General features: G+C 42.0%; 1 protein-coding gene across 1 annotated transcript in view; it reads right to left on the reverse strand.

Annotated features, from left to right (window-relative positions):
- LOC137307256 (sodium channel protein type 8 subunit alpha-like) overlaps positions 1 to 21,213 on the reverse strand; it is a 241,388-nt gene that overhangs the window by 81,099 nt on the left and 139,076 nt on the right. Inside the window, exons 9-10 of the mRNA XM_067976688.1 lie at positions 16,241 to 16,447; positions 5,932 to 6,231 (exon numbers count right to left, since the gene is read on the reverse strand). Of these exons, the coding sequence (XP_067832789.1) occupies positions 5,932 to 6,231; positions 16,241 to 16,447 (507 nt within the window). The remainder of the gene's footprint in view (positions 1 to 5,931; positions 6,232 to 16,240; positions 16,448 to 21,213) is intronic.

A 21,213-nucleotide genomic window follows, 5' to 3' on the forward strand; every position in this document is an offset into this window, starting at 1 on the left:
AGTGAGGAATATGCCGGGCCATGAGATTACAGATTGTGTTGCTGGCCCACAGTGCCTCATGGATGCCCAGTTTTGAGCTGCTAGATCTGTTCTGAATCTATCCCATTTAGCACGGTGTTAGTGCCACACAACACGTTGGATGGTGTCCTCAGTGCGAAGACGGGACTTCATCTCCACGAGGACTGTGTGGTGGTCACTCCTACCAATACTGTCATGGACAGATGCATCTGCGACAGGTAGATTGGTGAGGACGAGGTCAAGTAAGTTTTTCCCCTCATGTTGGTTTCGCTCACCACCTGCCGCAGGTCCAGTCTGGCAACTATGTCCTTCAGGGCTCGGCCAGCTCGGTCAGTAGTGGTGCTACCGAGCCACTCTTGGTGATGGACATTGAAGGCCCCACATCCAGAGTACATTTTGTGCCCTTGCTACCCTCAGTGCTTCCTCCAAGTGGTGCTCAACAATGAAGGAGGACTGATTCATCAGCTGAGGGAGGACGGTCGTTTTTTTTTTTTCGTTCACGGGATGTGGGCGTCGCTGGCAAGGCCGGCATTTATTGCCCATCCCTAATTGCCCTCGAGAAGGTGGTGGTGAGCCGCCTTCTTGAACCACTGCAGTCCGTGTGGTGACGGTTCTCCCACAGTGCTGTTAGGAAGGGAGTTCCAGGATTTTGACCCAGCGACAATGAAGGAACGGCGATATATTTCCAAGTCGGGATGGTGTGTGACTTGGAGGGGAACGTGCAGGTGGTGTTGTTCCCATGCGCCTGCTGCTCTTGTCCTTCTAGGTGGTAGAGGTCGCGGGTTTGGGAGGCGCTGTCAAAGAAGCCTTGGCGAGTTGCTGCAGTGCATCCTGTGGATGGTACACACTGCAGCCACTGTGCGCCTGTGGTGAAGGGAGTGAATGTTTAGGGTGGTGGATGGGGTGCCAATCAAGCGGGCTGCTTTATATTGGATGGTGTCGAGCTTCTTGAGTGTTGTTGGAGCTGCACTCATCCAGGCAAGTGGAGAGTATTCCATCACACTCCTGACTTGTGCCTTGTAGATGGTGGAAAGGCTTTGGGGAGTCAGGAGGTGAGTCACTCGCCGCAGAATACCCAGCCTCTGACCTGCTCCCGTAGCCACAGTATTTATATGGCTGGTCCAGTTAAGTTTCTGGTCAATGGTGACCCCCAGGATGTTGATGGTGGGGGATTCAGCAATGGTAATGCCGTTGAATGTCAAGGGGAGGTGGTTAGACACTCTCTTGTTGGAGATGGTCATCGCCTGGCACTTATCTGGCGCGAATGTTACTTGCCACTTATGAGCCCAAGCCTGGATGTTGTCCAGGTCTTGCTGCATGCAGGCTCGGACTGCTTCATTATCTGAGGGGTTGCGAATGGAACTGAACACTGTGCAGTCATCAGCGAACATCCCCATTTCTGACCTTATGATGGAGGCAAGGTCATTGATGAAGCAGCTGAAGATGGTTGGGCCTAGGACACTGCCCTGAGGAACTCCTGCAGCGATGCCCTGGGGCTGAGATGATTGGCCTCCAACAACCACTACCATCTTCCTTTGTGCTAGGTATGACTCCAGCCACTGGAGAGTTTTCCCCCTGATTCCCATTGACTTCAATTTTACTAGGGCTCCTTGGTGCCACACTCGGTCAAATGCTGCCTTGATGTCAAGGGCAGTCACTCTCACCTCACCTCTGGAATTCAGCTCTTTTGTCCATGTTTGGACCAAGGCTGTAATGAGGTCTGGAGCCGAGTAGTCCTGGCGGAACCCAAACTGAGCATCGGTGAGCAGGTTATTGGTGAGTAAGTGCCGCTTGATAGCACTGTCGACGGCACCTTCCATCACTTTGCTGATGATTGAGAGTAGACTGATGGGGCGGTAATTGGCCGGATTGGATTTGTCCTGCTTTTTGTGGACAGGACATACCTGGGCAATTTTCCACATTGTCGGGTAGATGCCAATGTTGTAGCTGTACTGGAACAGCTTGGCTAGAGGCGCAGCTAGTTCTGGAGCACAGGTCTTCAGCACTACAGCTGGGATGTTGTCGGGGCCCATAGCCTTTGCTGTATCCAGTGCACTCAGCCGTTTCTTGATATCACGTGGAGTGAATCGAATTGGCCGAAGACTGGCTTCCGTGATGGTGGGGCTATCGGGAGGAGGCTGAGATGGATCATCCACTCGGCACTTCTGGCTGAAGATGGTTGCAAACGCTTCAGCCTTGTCTTTTGCACTCACGTGCTGGACTCCGCCATCATTGAGAATGGGGATGTTTGCAGAGCCTCCTCCTCCTGTTAGTTGTTTAATTGTCCACCACCATTCACGACTGGATGTGGCAGGACTGCAGAGCTTTGATCTGATCCGTTGGTTGTGGAATCGCTTAGCTCTGTCTATGGCATGTTGCTTCCACTGTTTAGCATGCATGTAGTCCTGAGTTGTAGCTTCACCAGGTTGGCACCTCATTTTTAGGTCCGCCTGGTGCTGCTCCTGGCATGCTCTTCTACACTCCTCATTGAACCAGGGTTGATCCCCTGGCTTGTTCGTAATGGTAGAGTGAGGAATATGCCGGGCCATGAGGTTACAGATTGTGCTGGAATACAATTCTGCTGCTGCTGATGGCCCACAGCGCCTCATGGATGCCCAGTTTTGAGCTGCTGGATCTGTTCTGAATCTATCCCATTTAGCACGGTGGTAGTGCCACACAACACGTTGGATGGTGTCCTCAGTGCGAAGACGGGATTTCATCTCCACGAGGACTGTGCGGTGGTCACTCCTGCCAATACTGTCATGGACAGATGCATCTGCGACAGGTAGATTGGTGAGGACGAGGTCAAGTAAGTTTTTCCCTCGTGTTGGTTCGCTCACCACCTGCCGCAGGCCCAGTCTGGTAGCTATGTCCTTCAGGACTCGGCCAGCTCGGTCAGTAGTGGTGCTACCGAGCCACTCTTGGTGATGGACATTGAAGTCCCCCACCCAGAGTACATTTTGTGCCCTTGCTACCCTCAGTGCTTCCTCCAAGTGGTGCTCAACATGGAGGAGGACTGATTCATCAGCTGAGGGAGGACAGTAGGTGGTAATCAGCAGGAGGTTTCCTTGCCCATGTTTGACCTGATGCCATGAGATTTCATGTGGTCCAGAGTCAATGTTAAGGACTCCCAGGGCTTTGACAGGCTGTTGCTTGACTAGTCTGTGGGACAGCTCTCCCAATTTTGGCACAAGTCCCCAGTTAGTGAGGAGGACTTTGCAGGGTCGACTGGGCTTGGTTTGCCGTTGTCGTGTCTGGTGCCGGGTGGTCCGTCCGGTTTTATTCTTATTATGACTTTTCGTAGCGAGATTGTGCAACTGAGTGGCTTGCTGGGCCATTTCAGAGGGCAATTAAGAATCAACCACATTGCTGTGGGTCTGGAGTCACATATTGGCCAGACCGGGTAAGGACGGCAGGTTTCCTTCCCGAAAGGGCATTAGTGAACTGGATGGGTTTTTACAACAATCCGGTCGTTTCATGGCCACCATTACTAGTATTTTAATTCCAGATTTTTATTTAAATTAATTAATTGAATTTAAATTCGCCAGCTGCCGTGGCGGGATTTGAACTCACGACTCCGGAATACTAGTCCAGTAACATAACCACGATGCTACCATACCCATTACATAAACTGTACTCTGGATTAAACTATCCAGATATTCCTTCCCCTCCCTTATGTATCTAACTCGCACTCCAGCTCAACAACTCTGAGCTGGAGTGACTCAAGACAGATGCGGTCATCCGGGACTGTCTAACTGCCCACAAATTCCCACATTCTGCAGTCCCGACACACTGCCTGAGCTGCTATTTTCTATTCTATATTTATTTACTGTTTATACAGCAGTTATTTATTTATCTCTCGTGATAACTACATCACCTTTAATGTTAAATTAGTTTCTTCTACTGCTCAGTTTAGTATATTTATCTTATTAGGTCTACTTGCTAATTTAAAGTATATTTATCCTCCTCGGTCTATTTACTTACTGAATTTAGCAATGAGATTAGTGAACTAATTATCGTAAGACAGTTTGTATAGTCACCTCGGAATGCAGTATCAAAATTCCTCAGCAGGAATAGCCTCAACCCACCCTATCTCTTTAACCTACTCCAGCCCTACAATTCCCCCCAGAACTCTCTATTCTTCGGACTCTGGCCTCTTATGCATCCCCCCTCCTTTTGCCTCACCATTGGCGGCCTTGCCTTCAGCCGATTGGGTCCAAAGCTTTGGAATTCCCTCCCTAAACCTCTCCATCTCCCTCCCCTCCTTTAACCTTCCTTAAAACCCACCCCTTTGACTAAGCTTTTGGTCACTCCTCCTAATATCGCCTTCTTTAGATCGGCATCCATTTTTGTCTGTATACGCCTCCCTGAAGCGTCTTGAGACATTTTTCTGCGTTAAAGATGCTATATAAATGCAAGTTGTTGTTGCTGCTCCACCTGTATTCCAATTTATGATGCCTTTCCAAAATAAACAGTAAATTTTCACAAGAACGGTTAAGGGAGGTCCTGTTGCTCATGATAACTTCCTTTTGTCAGCAGTATATTATGCCATGGAGGTAACTGTATCGGTTAAAGAAAGACATGAAGTAATTCAGCAGTCTGTTGCATCATAACAGGATGATGCTTTTGGGAATGCTATTTGAATTTTTATTGCACAATTTGGGGTTGTATTCTCTAGAGTTTCGAAGGTTAAGGGGTGATCTGATCGAAGTTTATAAGATATTAAGGGGAACGGATAGGGTGGATAGAGAGAAACTATTTCCGCTGGTTGGGGATTCTAGGAGTCGGGGGCACAATCTAAAAATTAGAGCCAGACCTTTCAGGAGTGAGATTAGAAAACATTTCTACACGCAAAGGGTGGTAGAAGTTTGGAACTCTCTTCCGCAAACGGCAATTGATACTAGCTCAATTGCTAAATTTAAATGTGAGATAGATAGCTTTTTGGCAACCAAAGGTATTAAGGGATATGGGCCAAAGGCAGGTATATGGAGTTAGATCACAGATCAGCCATGATCTTATCAAATGGCGGAGCGGGCACGAGGGGCTGAATGGCCTACTCCTGTTCCTATATTCCTATGTTCTAATAATAATGAATGAGAACACATGTGTACATGGGGAATGGATTGCCATACCAGTGACTGTTTCTGGATATAGCAATTTGCATAGTAAACGTCCAAAATATACATCTTCAATCTCAGCATTTCGATTCTATATGCTTTCTATGCTGATACTCGCCCATTAAAATGGAGAACAGAAGTGCAGCTTCTGTTACCAACACGTTGCACCAAGAAATGGCAGGTTATACCACTTCAGGCCTGCAATTCCCTGTGCAGCAAGTTCCCAATCTCAGGCAGACTGTTGTGAGAGGTTCCAAGCGAAAGCCTGGCATTATTTCACAGGAAGAATCCATGGCCAGTCAGCCCAGGACACTTTTACATTCCACCTGGAGCCAAGCAAAATTGGTAGAAACCTTGGTATAAGGTTACCTGCCGAATTCTCAACGCGTGAATAGATTGTGTGGCAAGGAAAAGCTTAAAGACGGGAAAGCATATGTTTTTGGAATTTCTAAAGTACAATGATCCCCAAGATCTGGAGGTTCGACATGCAGAATTCTCTGCTACTGAGGAATTTTGATACTGCATTCCGAGGTGACTGTACAAATAGTTTTATGATAATTACTTCACCAATCTCATTGCTAAATTCAATATTCCATAATTTTTTAAAACTTTTTTTGGCAGCACTGATGTCCTGAAGTCAAATGCCACAAATTTCTACAATGGCTGAGCAATGTACACCCAACGATCTATCACCACAGAATAACCGTTGGTCAGCTGGCCCAGTTACTTAATTGTGATTGGTCTCCAGTTGCACCATGCAGCATAATAACCAGAATAAATATAGAAATCACTGTACCTGATTCATGGGGTATTTCATTCCATGTGTTAATCGGGATTCATTTGTAAAATGTCTGCCCCTTTTACTGATCCCATTGTCAGATTCTGATTTTAAAATCTTCTCGTGGTCTCCTTTCTCTTCCCCCTCTGAGTGTCCTCTCGTTTGCTTCCGCTTCCTCCGCCTGTTTCTTCTTTCCTTTGCACTTTTTGAACTGAGTTTCGACAACTCTGATGAGCTTTGTGACATTCTTCCTTCTTCATCTTCGTCAAGTGCATCTTCTGAAACTGTCCCTGCAGAGGTAGCTGCTGCAGCAGCCATCTGTTCACACGGATAAATAAACATGGACACATTTCAATTGGCGGTTCATGGAAAATTGTACATAGATTGTATGATACAAAGGAATAAAAGTGGTCTTAAAGAGGATTGGGTGAAATGGTGAGTTGGAACAATGTCCTTTCCCTTCAGAGATATGGGCTGAAACCTTTGTGTCTTCGATAGCTGTAAATTCTTGAAATTAAGTGAATTTGGGGCAGTCTCAGTCTCGTTCTAAAAGCTACAAATGCACATTGCATTACAGAAATGTCATGAGCTCACAAGAAATGTGCAGCATATATTGCAATACATTAGGCTGAGCACATCTTGGTTGGTGCAGGTGGCATATATTTCTACAGAGTTGCTTTATTGAATGAAATTATTTTGCACTCACAAATGCTGATTTAACATGAGGAATAGATGATTCAGATGTAAGCAGGCTACTTGACTTGGACTGTGAGTGCAGAACTCGAGGCCATGAGTACAAAATTAAAAAATCTCAAGGCCAGGAGAATGTCTTCCCCCCCATCCCTCACCAGAGTAGCAGATATGGAATAGATTCCATGCAAAAGCAATTTATGTTGTTTTGATTAACTCCTTAAAAAATGGATAAATATCTGGTTCAAACTGAGATGAAGTAGGATGGATTTGACCAAGTACTGTGTGAAACACAATGACCTTAAAATTATTCTGAGCGAATCTGTGTGAATGTTTAGTGTGTTTGCAAGAAATTAATTTGTCTGCTATTTTAACAGAGGCATTAACTCATTTATTTTTAACTGGTTCATGCCTCCATTAAAACAGCAGACAAAGGCATTTCATACAAATGCATTCAATGTTTGTAAACTAATATTTGTACAGTGTAATTTTAAGGCCAGTGCTTCCTGAGCTGTGAGAACCATGGGAATGTCAGGCCATGGAAAGTAAGTGGCCAAAGTGGAATAATGCAGGCTGCAAGGTTAATTAAATATTCTGGAGTATTGCTCGATCAGCTTGGTGGAGGGGTTGGAAGCAATGAAAAGCCTTGTGGAACCTCCCCTCAGGAAATGAATTTGGATATAGTCCATGATGGGGCATTGTGTATACAGTCTGTGGAAAGAGTGGGCTTGTTGGACCAAATAGTTTTTTCTTCTTATTCCTTGCTTTCTCTTAGTTCTTTTGAAGACACCTCAGGCATTGTAAACATTACATGCAATGCACAGTTCTTAAACATTTTCACTGTCACTCAGCTGTCACCTTACCCTGAACATTGTAACGGTAAGCAGAATTTCCTTTTTTGATAGCCTGAAGCTAGTTAAAATATTGTTAGACTTCTCTCCCCTCTCTGAGATGGTGGAAAGATTTTTGTTATTGTGCATTGTCAATGACGTATCCACGACACTGTCCAGAAGAATATTTTAACAGCTCGGCTACATTAAGGATTCTTAGTCAGTTCCAGTATAGAGAGTAATTCCAGTTCCATCAGGGTGGAACGGGCAACACTGTTTACATTTCATTCCTTTTCACGTGATTCAATTGGGAGAACACTCTTTATATTCAAATTTATCACAAGAGCCCAATAAACTGGAGCAAGTAACACCCTAGCTATGGTGAGGGATTTGTATTTGCCATTGTACAAACTAATGGGCTTTTCTTTTGAATTAATGCTTAATAAGATATGAAAAATGCAGACAAATGCAAGGTCATACATATGTGAAGAGGAAACAGGAAATGTGTACAGTGAAAGGATATAGATTAGCAAAGGTGAAAAGGACAATGAAAACAATTTGGGTGTGATTACTGACCATTCATTGAAAGCATCCAGTCATTGTGAAACTTTTATCAATATGGATAATTATGTGCCTGTGTACATCTCAAGGGCATTTGATTTGAAGTTGGATAAGTTATTCTAAACTTCTATAAATTATTGGTGAGGCCATATTTGGAATATTGTGTACAACCTTGGGCACTTTACCTTAAAAGGGACAAAGCTGTTTTGGAGATTTGGGGGTTTAAGGCTTTCAGTTATGAAGAAAGGCTCCCAGAACTGAATTTGTATTCACTGAAGAAAAGATTAAGAGGGGACATGATCCAGGTTTTTAAAATGTTGAGAGACAGGAGATGACAACATGTTATTTAACTGACACCTTTGAGTGCAGAATTGGAGGACACAAATATAGAATTAACAAGCTTCAAGTAAAACTTGAAATTAGCAGAATATTCTCTCTCATAGTGTCGTGGATAAGTGGAATAGAATCCCAGCTAAAGCAGTCAATGCCACATTGCTGAACATCTTTGAAAAGGGCTGGATGGATTTCTAGTTTGGAATGGGATTGAGGGCTACAAGGACAGAGATCCTTTCACGCTGTATGGAACATGATGGGTTCTGAATTACCAAGACCTTGGGAATATCATGCCAGTGAAGGCAACCGTGGAAGAAAAGGGCTTAATGGTTTGAAAGGCCTCATTCAGTGCTTGTGACCAAGGCATACGTTTGCTGTTACCACTGACAGATATTTTAAAACTACAGGAGCTTGTTCAGGTACAACATAGACAATATTCATCTTTGTGGTATTGATAAATTTCAACTCAATGAACCTCCATAAAAGTAAATGGCCACAAAAATTGTACAGGTTAGTCCCTGGTCAACTATTAATCCATCTGTCTGGTGTAGGATTTATGGTAATGTAGGAACAGTGCCCCGTAAAATTGCCAAAGCAGGAAATACCCTGTAAACTGCCAGAGGATGCCCATACAATATGGAGTTCAGCTGTTGAACTGAGTGCTGGGAAGTAAACTTTGAATACAGACTTTTAAACAATTAAGTCATTATCACTGGCTCGGGTCCCGGGAAGAAACACTTAGTGACCCATAGATAGCTCACAATCTCTCATATTTGTGGGAGTCCCTTTATTAAAAGTGAGGCGGGGGAGGGGTTGTAAAAGTGGAGCTGACCTGTCTGGAAATCCAGGCTTCAGTCCTGACTTGGGAACGAATGACACATAAAAAGGGGCGAGCCCTTCTGACACGTGGGTCACTCAAAAGTAGAGTTTTTCTTTGTCTTTGCTAGAAGTAGCAGTTTTTCTTAGTCTTCCTGTGTTTACCAGTATAAGACTTTTATTTCCTCTATTCTTCTTCTGTAAGAACTTACTTAGCAAGTGTAAGAAGTAGCCTTACCATAGAAAGTAACTTTAAGGACAGAATGTCAGAGGTTTGAAGCTAATTTGTGGCTACACCAGCCGTTCAAGCAGAGCTAAGAGTGTGACTTAATTGCGGGTGGTCTGAGATTGAGAATGGTGAGAGGGAAGCCAGTTCAAATATCGTCATTCATGTGTCAGGTGGGTTCAATTGGAACCGAAGATCCAAGTGAAACAGATAACCCCTCTGCAAAGGGGTTCATTGCCTCAACACTCCAGAAGGGAACACCTGAGTCCCAGGAAGAAAGGGGATTGACTCACCCTGCTGCTCACAAGAATTAGGCCGTGTAAGCTCGGAACATTGTTAATCACACACACGTAGATTTGAGCTATTTGATAAATTGGTTATTCAAGGCTGTTAACTTGTCAGCTATTTAAGGATTTACTCTTAAAGTATTCTCAACAATTTATAACCTCAGATTCTAGTCACCACTATAGTTAATACTCAGCATCCGTTAGTGGTGATTTACAGTAATACACTTAATTGCCTGTGTAACCTTTGCTATTCATTTTGTTAAGTAACTCTGTCCATTAATGATATGCTATTCAACTGCTAGGTAACTCAGATTCCAATTAGGCATTTGTGTACCGAACTTTAAGTTGTAACTGATAAATAGCATTTAGTGCATGACTTATGGTCTGGCTTCTCCCTTGATGATTTGGCAATAAAGCATTAATTCACCCTCTCAGCAGCTTGAGGGTAACCTAATCGAGGGCTAGTAAATTAAATTCACGGCCTAAATGTGAGACAGTTTGGTGAGCCAAGTCAGGCATTATTCATCCCTAGACCTACGCTGGGCAGTAAAACCCCAGATGGTTCCTTAGTGAGGAGTTAAAGGGGGGTATTAAGGATTCATCTGGTTCCTCACATATATTTGTCAGGATACTGAAATCTAATTTTCTTACAGTAACCTGATGCTACCTTTAATCCACAAGTAAACATACATGTTGAAATGACTTGACTTCCAAGAAGAGTTTTATACAACATAATGAACGCAGAATATTTTTTCACTCAACTTCTTTGGCAGTTTTCTCTTATGGAAGTAGTAACAGGACGAATTGTCAGAGAGGTACGTGTGATTCATGATATTTTAAGCACAGAAAACTTTATGCCTTTATCCATTATGAAATGTATCTGTTCCTCAAGGTTCTGAAGACTCTTATTTTGATTCTTCAACATTTATAAACAAAATCTTGTTCCTATCATCAGAATCTTTCATTGAGTTTGAAAGAAAGATTCTGCAAAAATTTGAAGACTCGATGTAAATTTTCAAGATGAAACTCTAAAATTTATTAAACTCGAAATAAGTTGAAAGATGGAGAATGTGTTTTACCTCAATTAAAAAATCGGCTTCATTGTGACAAACAATAAGAACAAATCTGAGCCAGATAATTCAGCAGGGTTATATAGAGGAAAAGGAACTTCAACAAGTGCCAAAATACAGATATCCCTCAAAAGAATAGACATCTCCAGCAATTAGCTTGTTGGACTTCCCCATCGAAGTCATTGATATTCATTGGTGCTGCAGTAATCTAAATGCCACCATTTTGAATCTTTTTCTCCAGTTAGCCTGTTCAGTTATCTTAGATCCCGATCATATCTGAACCTTCCTGGCATTTTAGATACTGTAAAGTAAAACAGGTCAAAACTTTCAAATATGGCCTCTGAATATAATAAAGTGGCGTCACTTAACATTGTGCGTTTTTGAACAGTATCCAAATAAGCAAGACTGTGAACTAGCTTGTGAGGCAAGGCTGAATCTCCGGTACAGTAAGATAAATGCTTTTACTTGACTAACATTTCAATGATTTGCTGACCCACTAAAGAGCAAAGGCAACTAATCCTCCTACTTGTACAGAGGGCTCATACGACTATATAGTTGTTCAGGCTCCACAGCCATTCGATGGGCTTGAAAGATTGAGTGGAGATCCCTTTTAAAGAAGATCAAATTCTGGGGCAGGACTTTCACTAATTGTTGCCATGGTAATATTCCACCGAATGGACTCATATTTCTCTTGGCAACACTTCTTTCTCTTGTGTGGAGAGTTTAAAGGTGTTGTTTTAAGAGGGATTGACAAATTTGCACAGCCTGAACAATTTATGGAGTTACTTCAAATGGGAAGGAATATACAAAAACCATGTCCTTAACTGCACAAAAGGCTGAAAGTCTAGTGACAATAGTGACATCCTGAAAATCATTCCAGTACAATAGATACTCCTGCATTACAAACACCAGTATTCATTGCATTGCAAGCTTCATGTAATTGATGGTTTCAGATCTCGGGTTCAGAAAGCTGGGGAAGTGATTGACCAGTGGTCTGGCTTAAAAGTTATACACTAACTTTTAAACCAGAATCCATAGAACCTCATTGACTGGTAAAGTAGTCTTTGCACATGGTCTGGAGAGGCAAGATTTTCAAAAACTTCCCATCATGTGGCACAGTTTGGGCTTGAAACCCAAGAGCTATTGCCATTCTGTCAATCTAAGGAAAAACTGGAGAAATCCACCTCAAAAAAACCGCTGCCCCTCATCTATTCATTACTTTTGACTTCAAGAGAAGGATAGTTTAAAGATTCATGACAAGCTGATAAATAACCCTTCAATTCTTGCTGACTAAGAAGATCTTGGTGGTGAAATTACCTTTTGGCCTCAAAGAAACACAAGAAACATAAGAAACAGGAGCAGGAGTAGGCCATCCGGCCCCTCGAGCCTGCTCCTCCATTCAATAAGATCATGGCTGATCTTCGACCTCAACTCCACTTTCCCGCCCAATCCCCATATCCCTCGATTCCCTTAGTGTCCAAGGCGTTTGATTAAGATGACTTCTACTTTGAGGTGGATTAGGGTATTATATATCTGTATGGAAATTGTCACGGGTATCACATGATACATAGGCAACTGGCAGTGATGTATTGCTGAAAAGATGATGTTGAAGAGACACTCATAATACACTATGGTTAATGCAGACAATAGGTGTGACAATATATAGCAATGCCAAATTAACAGAGCATATTCGTGGTGAAAAAAGTGTTAGTCCTTTTCCTTCTTATTGCCAAGTACTCTGAGGTATCTTCCTGCACATTGGAAATGCATCAAATTTTCTGCTAGACACAAGACTATCATAAAACTTTGTAATTGTATGGTGAAGGTCAGATCTGATGGAGAAGCTTCACTTCATCTAGTTGTTCCTATTGAACGAACAGAATTCAAAAGATATTCACCAACCCTAATTGACAATATTGTGTCCTGTAAGTGCCCAAGAAACTGAGGTCATTAATCCAATTCCAAAAAAAGTGGATGTAAGAGGATACAGAGGCAAGCAACCAAGACAAATCAGGAATCTAAGATGTGAGGAAAGGTTAAGGAAGCTGTGTTTGTTCACTTAGGAAAAGAGAAAACTCTGAAATGACCTGAACTTTTCAAGGTTATGAAGGGGATTGACAAAGTTGATCCAAGAAAATTGATTACCATTGTAAAGGGCTTAAAAATTAGAGGACAAAAGTTAAAAACAGGAATTTAGGAGTAAGGAAGAATCAGAAGGAATCTTTTCACCCAAAAGGTAATAGACTTGGAGATTAAGTTTCCACCGAAGGCCATTAAACAAAATATTATAAATGGACTCAACAGGCAATTGGATGCATTTCTGGACAGAGGTGAGATTGAATGGTGAAAAGACAGGTAGATGGGATTGAGATTAATTAAAAGCGATGGAGTTTGTTGGGCCAATTGATCTCCTTAGGATTGGGTTACTGTGCATCAATAGCAGGAAACAATGCAAAATCTGTCCAAAGCCCTAGCTGTCGATCATCTGTTTATAAAACCTGATTGGCATACCTTATAATTGGTTGCAACACTTGGTTAACTACATGCTAATAAGCTCTTATTTTTGTTTCCAGTTCTTAACATCTGCAATTGCACTCATGAATCACCACATTGTTAAAAGGAACTAATTAAATTTACTAAAACTTTAATCATGCTAAGATTCTGTACGAACCGTTTAATATTGACCTGATTTCTCCAAAACATTGCCAAGCTAGGCCTATTTTGGAATCAGAGCTCCGAGCAGTTAGGTTACCGCATTATGCATCTGCTGTACCAGAACAGCAATATATAATTTATAAGCTGCCAAAGAATTTTTCCTGCTGCTAAATACTAAGGCCAAGAAAGCACACCTGGCAATATTAGCAAGCAAACGTATTTGTATCACATTCCTCTGTCCACTGTTAACACCTCTACTAATATAGGAGACAGAGGAACGGCAATCAAATTTGTTATGTGCGTGGTTGGCAATATTGCCAGCTGTAACTTATAGGCTTAAAAGTGTGCATTCGAATGATTACTTCCATTAAGAAAATTTCAGTCAGGACACAGCGCTCCTTGAAGAAACATACACCATCAACCCAACTTAAGCTCGACAAATAAACCAGCAGGGGCAGTGAAATTCCTCCTGTTAATAATTTTAGCAAAAAAGTCCGCATAAGTAGAAAATGGGATAAAACATATAAAATTATAAATTCTAAAACTCTGAAATAAAAACACCAAAAATGCTGAAACCGCACTGCAGGTTAATCCACATCTGTAAGAGAAAGACTTGCTGATGCTTTAGTGGACCCTTCATCAGAATTGGCAGTCAGGCTGGAGCATAGGAACATACATAAGAACAGGAGTAAGCCATTCAGCCCCTCGAGCCTGCTCCTCTATTCAATTACATCATGGCTGATCTGTACCTCAACTCCATTTACCCTCCTTTGTTCCATACCCCTGGATACCCTTACCTAACAAAAATCTATCTATCTCAGTCTTGAAGGTTTCAATTGACACAGCATCCACAGCCTTTTGGGGGAGGGAGTTACAGATTTCCACTATACTTTGTGTAAAAATGTGCTTTCTGATTTCACTCCTAAATGGTCCCTTGTTTTGGATTTCTCCCACCAGAGGAAATAGCTTCTCTGTATCTACCCTATCAAATCCCTTAATCATTTTAAACACCTTGATAAGATCACCCCTCAAACTTCTAAACTCAAGGGGATACAATCCAAATTTCTGCAACCTATCATAATTTAACCCTTTAAGCCCTGATATAATTCTGGTGAATCTGCGCTGCACCCCCTCCAAGTCCGATATAAGAACATAAGAAATAGGAGCAGGAGTAGGCCATATGGCCGCTCGAGCCTGCTCCGCCATTTAATCAGATCGTGGCTGATCTTCGCCCTCAACTCCACTTTCCCACCCGATCCCCATATCCCTTGATTCCCCTCCAGTCCAAAAATCTATCGATCTCCATTGAATGCGACGCTCCAGACGGGGTCTGACCAAGGCTGTATACAGCTGGAGCATAACTTCCTCCCCTTTGTATTCCAGCCCCCTTTGACAAGAAGGCCAACATTCCATTAGCCTTTTTGATAATTTTTTGTACCTGTGCATTAGCTTTTAGTGATTTGTGTACATGGACGCCTAAATCCCTTTCATCCTCCACAGCTCCTAGTCTCTCATCATTAAGAAAATATTCTGATTTGTCTTTCTCAGATCCCAAGTGGATCACCACATTGAAGTCCATCTGCCACAGTTTTGCCCACTCACTCAGTCTGTCCATGGCCCCTTGTGAAAACCTGATATGGGACTGGCAAAAACAAAGAGGGCAGCCAAGTTGTTCAGTAAAATTATCAACAGGAGAAAATTCAACCCCCAGTTTTCCTTAATAAGTAGTACCAGAAAGTAATTTGCAATTTAACCAATACCCCATATCAAAGTGTCCGACTCATCTCTTTGTCTAGACTGAGGTTTTAAAGGCATTAGCTGCCTCTTTGTGAAAATAGCATATTTAAATTCTCAAGTTTTCCCCTACCCTCTTTGTTTTTTTTGAGTCCTCTATTAAGAATGTACCAGACTGGAAAAGATCTTTGTCGTCAATCTAGCTGGCCCCTGTGAACCAAGTATGACGGGAGCCGAACCTGCATTCTTCTGATATCCACTTTGGTACTAGGCGTCTTGCACATGAGGCCATGTATCCCATTATATTGGGCTTCTCCATTTCTGATGAAGCATTGCACCCAAAGTATTAGCCTCTCTTTCTCTTGCAGATGCTGATTGACCTGCTGTGCATTTTCTGTTTTTATTTCAGATTTCCAGTATTACAGTTTCTTTTCATCTCATTTTAATTAATGTTCCTATTGCCAGTGTGCCCATTGACTGGTGTGTGCTGGACAAACTGTTAAGTAGTTAAATGGTGCCTAATATGTTTTATTGACAAATCTCCAAAAAGCTAAACACAGAATGCAATATCCATAGTAAGGGCATGGTGTGGCATTCCATGACAGATCTCGCAAATTTCTACACTTACACATATCTGCTGCCCAAGGGCTGTAAATGTGCATATAAAACCCTACTGGCAATGAAACTGCTGGTTTCCAAACAGATCTGAGCAATAACAAATCATTTGCAGCCACAAATCACTTGCTGTACCCATAGTGTTGCACATGGGGACAAAGATTAACCCAAGCATATTAAACGGAACCAATTTATTATAAAGCGTACTTGCTTAAATCAAATTTTTAAGAAATCACAAATTACGAATGTTCTGTTGGCAGCAGATATGCTGGTTTCTGAATAAAAATGAGTAATGAGGAACCCTACACTGCAACAAACCACTTGCTCTAACTGTGGGGGAAAAATTGCACTGGGTGTAGTGACATTGTAAATCCATTCGAATCGGACGCGTTTACAATGTTGCTACGATTCCTACCACAGCAGTTCTTTCTTCTTTTAAGGTTTGACCTCAAATACATCATGAGTGTCCTGCTCTGACACCACTCTTATACAAAGATTTAAGTCACAAACCAGAGCATCCTCTTGCTGCCTCTTCAGCTGTTCCAGCATCTGCTTAAATTCCTGTTCTTTCCGCTCAGCTTCCTCCAGGGTAGCTTGGTTTTGTTCCTCATAGGCCATGGCGACAACAGCCAGAATCAGGTTCACCAGGTAAAAAGAGCCCACGAAGATGACAAGAACGAAAAAGATCATGTACGTTTTCCCCGCTGCTCTTAACGTCTGCAAAAGACAATTTATTTTTGGTTAAGCGTTACTCAATATATAGTTTGGGTGATATAGCCAGCAAACCAGCTTTGCCATTACCTCATATATCAGATATAAAAACTATCATTTCATTGACATTTTCATCACAACATTATCACACCTCAGAAACAGTTCAAAGTACTTCATATTCAGTGAATTATTTATGTAGGCAAACATAGTTTTTGATAGTGCTAGTTGAGGGAGGACTATTAGCTCAGACATTGGGAGAAGTCCCCTGCTCTTCTCTGAGCAGTGCCATGGGATCCTTTACGTCCGCCTGAACAGGCAGGGCTTCAGTTTAACAGCTCATCTGAAGGGCAACTCCTCTGACGACGCTGCGCTCCCTCAGTACTGCGCTGGAGTGTTAATCCAGATTATGTGCTAAAGTCCTGAAGTTGGTACTGTGTGAGTGCACATAGCATAACGTTGTAACTATAGGGGAGATTTTACAAATTGATTATAATGGGCAGAAAATATTGTGGGGTGCTTTGACCTGTGATATGTGTTCCCATCACATGAAGCTGGGAGCACTAAAATCGGTGGGGTGAGTGCCAGAAGTCATTGGCCCATGATCAAAAGGACACGGATTTTCAGATTCACCGAGTTGAACTGTCCATAGTCAATACCACACAGTATTGCTGCCACTAACCATATAACAGGTATTGGCCTTCACTTCATATCACATGTTATGATTATACGCTCTTAAAAATGTTTGGCAGTCTCTTGAACATGTTTGGTGAGGCTTATTGAAAACTTGAGTTAATCTGCTCAACTGCTCAAAATAAATGGGTTAATCCTTTGTTAACATAGCAGACAGAGGAATTTTATACAAATGTGTTAATTCCTTCAAAAAGGAGCTGGACAGATAGCTGGGTGGGAATAAAAGTGGAAGTTGTAAGGGATAGGCAAAGTCTATCAAATGTTCCATGCAACTTGATGGCTTCTGTGCCTTTGGGTCAGAGATAAGGTGGTCAGCTGTGAAGTAACTCATGATAGGGTACATTTCACCTGGACTGTGGAAGGAATGGGCTTGATGGACTGAATGGCCTTTTCTTAGTCTATTTTCCTTGGGGGAAGGTGTCCTCTGTGCGTAACAAAATTGTAAACCCATTCTTCAGATGTTACACAAAGCGCACAGAGCAAATTTCCCTGTATTTTTTATGCACGCGTTTAAGATTTTGCTTTGAATATTGAAACTGTGAAAATGTTCCCCTTAAGTTGGTATTTAACCTGGAACCCCTGCTCCATTGTTTGCCAAATCAGACCAATGAATAGACTGGTTACAGAACCCTTCCGAATTATGGGTAAGCAGTTCACAGCTTTTTTTTTTAAAATCACATTTTTGTCCTGTCGATCTTGAAATTGTCTCCCATATGTTTTCACTTCCCTGTGGATTTTCTGTGAAATTTTCCAATTTCCCAGGTCTGTTTGATCACAGCTTCTGCCGCTGGTCTTGGGCCAGGGAAGGAAAATAGCAGCAGATTGGTAGTGTGCTGTAGGAGCAGGTTGAGAGTCAGGATTGCTGCCAGGAACGGAACTGCTATTTTAGACGCAGTTGGCCAGTGGATTTTACTCATTAGGAGCCAAGTGCCAGAAATAAACAATTCCAATGATAATTTTAATGCATTTAATAAGTAAAATCAAGTTAGTATTCACAGCTGCAGGATTTATTTTCCCCCAAAAAGTGTTGCAAAAAATGTTTTCCTTCCCAATTTCCTCCCTTCCCCACAATCTCCTGAAGGTCTTAGTTTTTTGCTGGGGTATTGGTTCCATGAACAGTGTTTCACTGAAGCGACTATTATTCATGCATGAGCCCAGACAGAGGACCAGCAGGTTATTAAATCACAGTGGACATCACAGCCAAGCCTGACCCTGCCCTCGCCCAATGCTCTTGCACACACTTCCAGCCGGGGCTGCTACAAGGCGATCAGGAGCGAGAACTCTGTCTGAATTTCCCTCTCCCTGGCCAAGGTCAATTGTAGCATCCCAATTGCGAGCCCAGCTTAGGTCCGTTAATTCATAATTCGAGCAAAGGCTTGAAAATCAGTCAAGTTTTTAAAAGAGAAAGCTGTGAGGGCAAGCTTCGGCCAGGATGAGAAGCAGAATGCAGGAGGGTAGTTAGGAGTTATTTTGTTTAAGTCAAGGAATACAACTCATTAATGTGGAGAAGCATAAAATGTTTATTATATGTATTATTACACGAGGATAAGTTATACTGATTGAATCATAGAAAGGTTACAGCACAGAAGGTGGCCATTCAGCCCATCCAGTCTGCACCAGCTCTATGCAAGAGCAGTCCAGCTAGTCCCACTCCCCCGCCCTTTCCCCGTAGCCCTGCAAATTTTTTCCTTTCAAGTACTTATCTAGTTCCCTTTTGAAGGCCATGATTGAATCTGCCTCCACCACCCCCTTGGGCAGTGCATTCCAGATCCTAACCATTCACTGTGTAAAAAAGTTTTTCCTCATATCACCTTTGGTTCTTTTGACAATCACCTTAAAAAATTAAGTGAGTCTGGTCATAACTGTCATTCTGTATGTTTACTGTCTGTCCTTTTATCCTGATGAGTTTGTGTGATCTCTGGAGAGTAAGTGTCCAAGTTTCCCAATGGTCAGGTGAGATCCTGTGCCTACACCAGTCTCCTTATTTGCTCTTCAGTCCAAATGTCCAATGTTCTTTGAATATTCGTTGAATACTTTCTCCTGGGATTGAAACTAATGAATGAGCAGTGGGACCCCCAATAGATAATGTAAAAAGAAATTATTTACATAAGGTAGAATACTCAATTTAAATCCAGTCCTGACACATATCTGACTATAAAAGCAGCTCTTGTTAATATGATGGGGTTTTAAAATGGTTGACTGGAATTTCTACAAACATAGGTAGATATTACACTGTGCTGACCTAGCATTTGTTGCATTGGAAATATGTAAGCTCTTAAAATTATTTTTTTATTTTCAACTGTATTGATTTTGCTTGTCGTTGATTTAAAGAGAGAAAATGGAGGCCACTTCATCACAACATAGTGTTCAAATTGAAGAATTCATTCACACTGGCACTTTTGATATCACCAAGTCAGAGCCAAAACAAAGGCATTTAAAAAAACTGATTACAGGAGAAATAACAGAACCGACTATTATCTATCAGTTGTGTATGTGTCTGTGAATCTGTGTTGGGAGGAAACAAACTCCTTTCTCCATCCTTGGCAATCTAGTATGCTACAGTTGAGTATGTGTCTTTGTTGTGGTGATGCATCCATTGGATCCATACCAGTTCAGGGTGGCTGGTAGGCAGCTTTGGAGGATTGGTGCGGCCAAATGATCCCTAATGGTCCAGGGGAGTGGGCAATAGTATGTATGTTCAGAATGCAGCTCAAAAGAGCAGCGGTTCTTATTCAGAAGCCTTGGCATTGCTGTATCTGTTCCATACGTGTTATAAAGTGGTTTCAACAACACTAAAGAAACTTAGGGGGTCATTTTCAACTTCAGCGGGAGTGGAAAACTAGCGGTAGCAGATTGGCTGCTTGTTATACATCCCGTCTGATTTTTCTTTCCAATGGAAATGGGTGGACGATCCGCTACCATCAGTTTTTCACCCCTGCCGAATTTGAAAATTACCTCCATAGAATCTTACCAGCGTAGACTTGATGGGCTGAATGGAGGTCATTTGAAAATTTTTAAAGAACTTATGCACTTGCTTCAACAATTTATGGCAGAGAATTCCACATTCTAACCGCCCCCTACGTAAAGATTTTTTTTTCTGACCTCTGTTTTAATTTGTTTTGTGATTACCTTAAATTTGCACCCTCCCATTGCTGCCTCACTAACTGATCACCATTCATAATCCTTCATCATTTTGAAGGGCTCAATCAAGCCATCTTTTTGGCTCGAGTGAAAAAAAAAACAACTTCTCTTAAGTTTCTCTTCATAACTGTAATCTCTCATCCCTGGCAATATCCTAGTGAGTCTACATTGCATCTTTCCCATTGCTTTTATATCCTTCTTATAATGGATTGCCCAAAACTGCACAAAATATTCCAAGCTGCAGCCAAATTATGGTTTCGACATTTCTCTGCCTCACGTTGCACCTGCTCACTCTTCAACCTGTCTAAGTCCTCCTGCAATCGCTTGCATTTTTCCCTCACAGTTTGCCATGCCGTCTAATTTGCTGTCATTAGCAAACATTGCTATAATTCTTTTCACGTCTATGTCTAAATGATTTATATAATAACAGAAAACATGAGAGGTCCCAACACAGATCTTAGGGCACACTGTTACCCACATCCTACCGATCTGAAAGAACATCCGTTTACACCTACTCCCTGCTTTCTGTTCCCCAGACACCTCTCTGTCCATGTGGCTATATTTTCTATAATAACCATATGCCTCAATCTTCATACTGAGTCTCTTATCTGGCACTTTATCAAATGCTTTCTGAAATTCCACATACACAACATCCAAAATTCAATTAAATTAGCCAAGCACGACCTGCCCTTTGCAAGTCCATACTGACTGCCCCCGATTAGCTCATGCGTTTTTAAGTGTTCACTAATTTCATCCCATTCTGTATTAGGGATCTAAAAGTTTATTCACGATTGAGACAAGACTAACTAGTCTATAAACTTCATAGCTTATCCCTTTCCCTTTTTTTTGAACACGAGTCTACCATCTGCCATCTTCCAATCCTTTGGCAGAAAGCCCATTGCCAAAGATTTTTGGAAAATTGTGGATAGTGCCTTGCTATC

The sequence above is a fragment of the Heptranchias perlo genome, chromosome X, assembly GCF_035084215.1.
Source record: "Heptranchias perlo isolate sHepPer1 chromosome X, sHepPer1.hap1, whole genome shotgun sequence".
Taxonomy (NCBI): Eukaryota; Metazoa; Chordata; class Chondrichthyes; order Hexanchiformes; family Hexanchidae; genus Heptranchias; species Heptranchias perlo.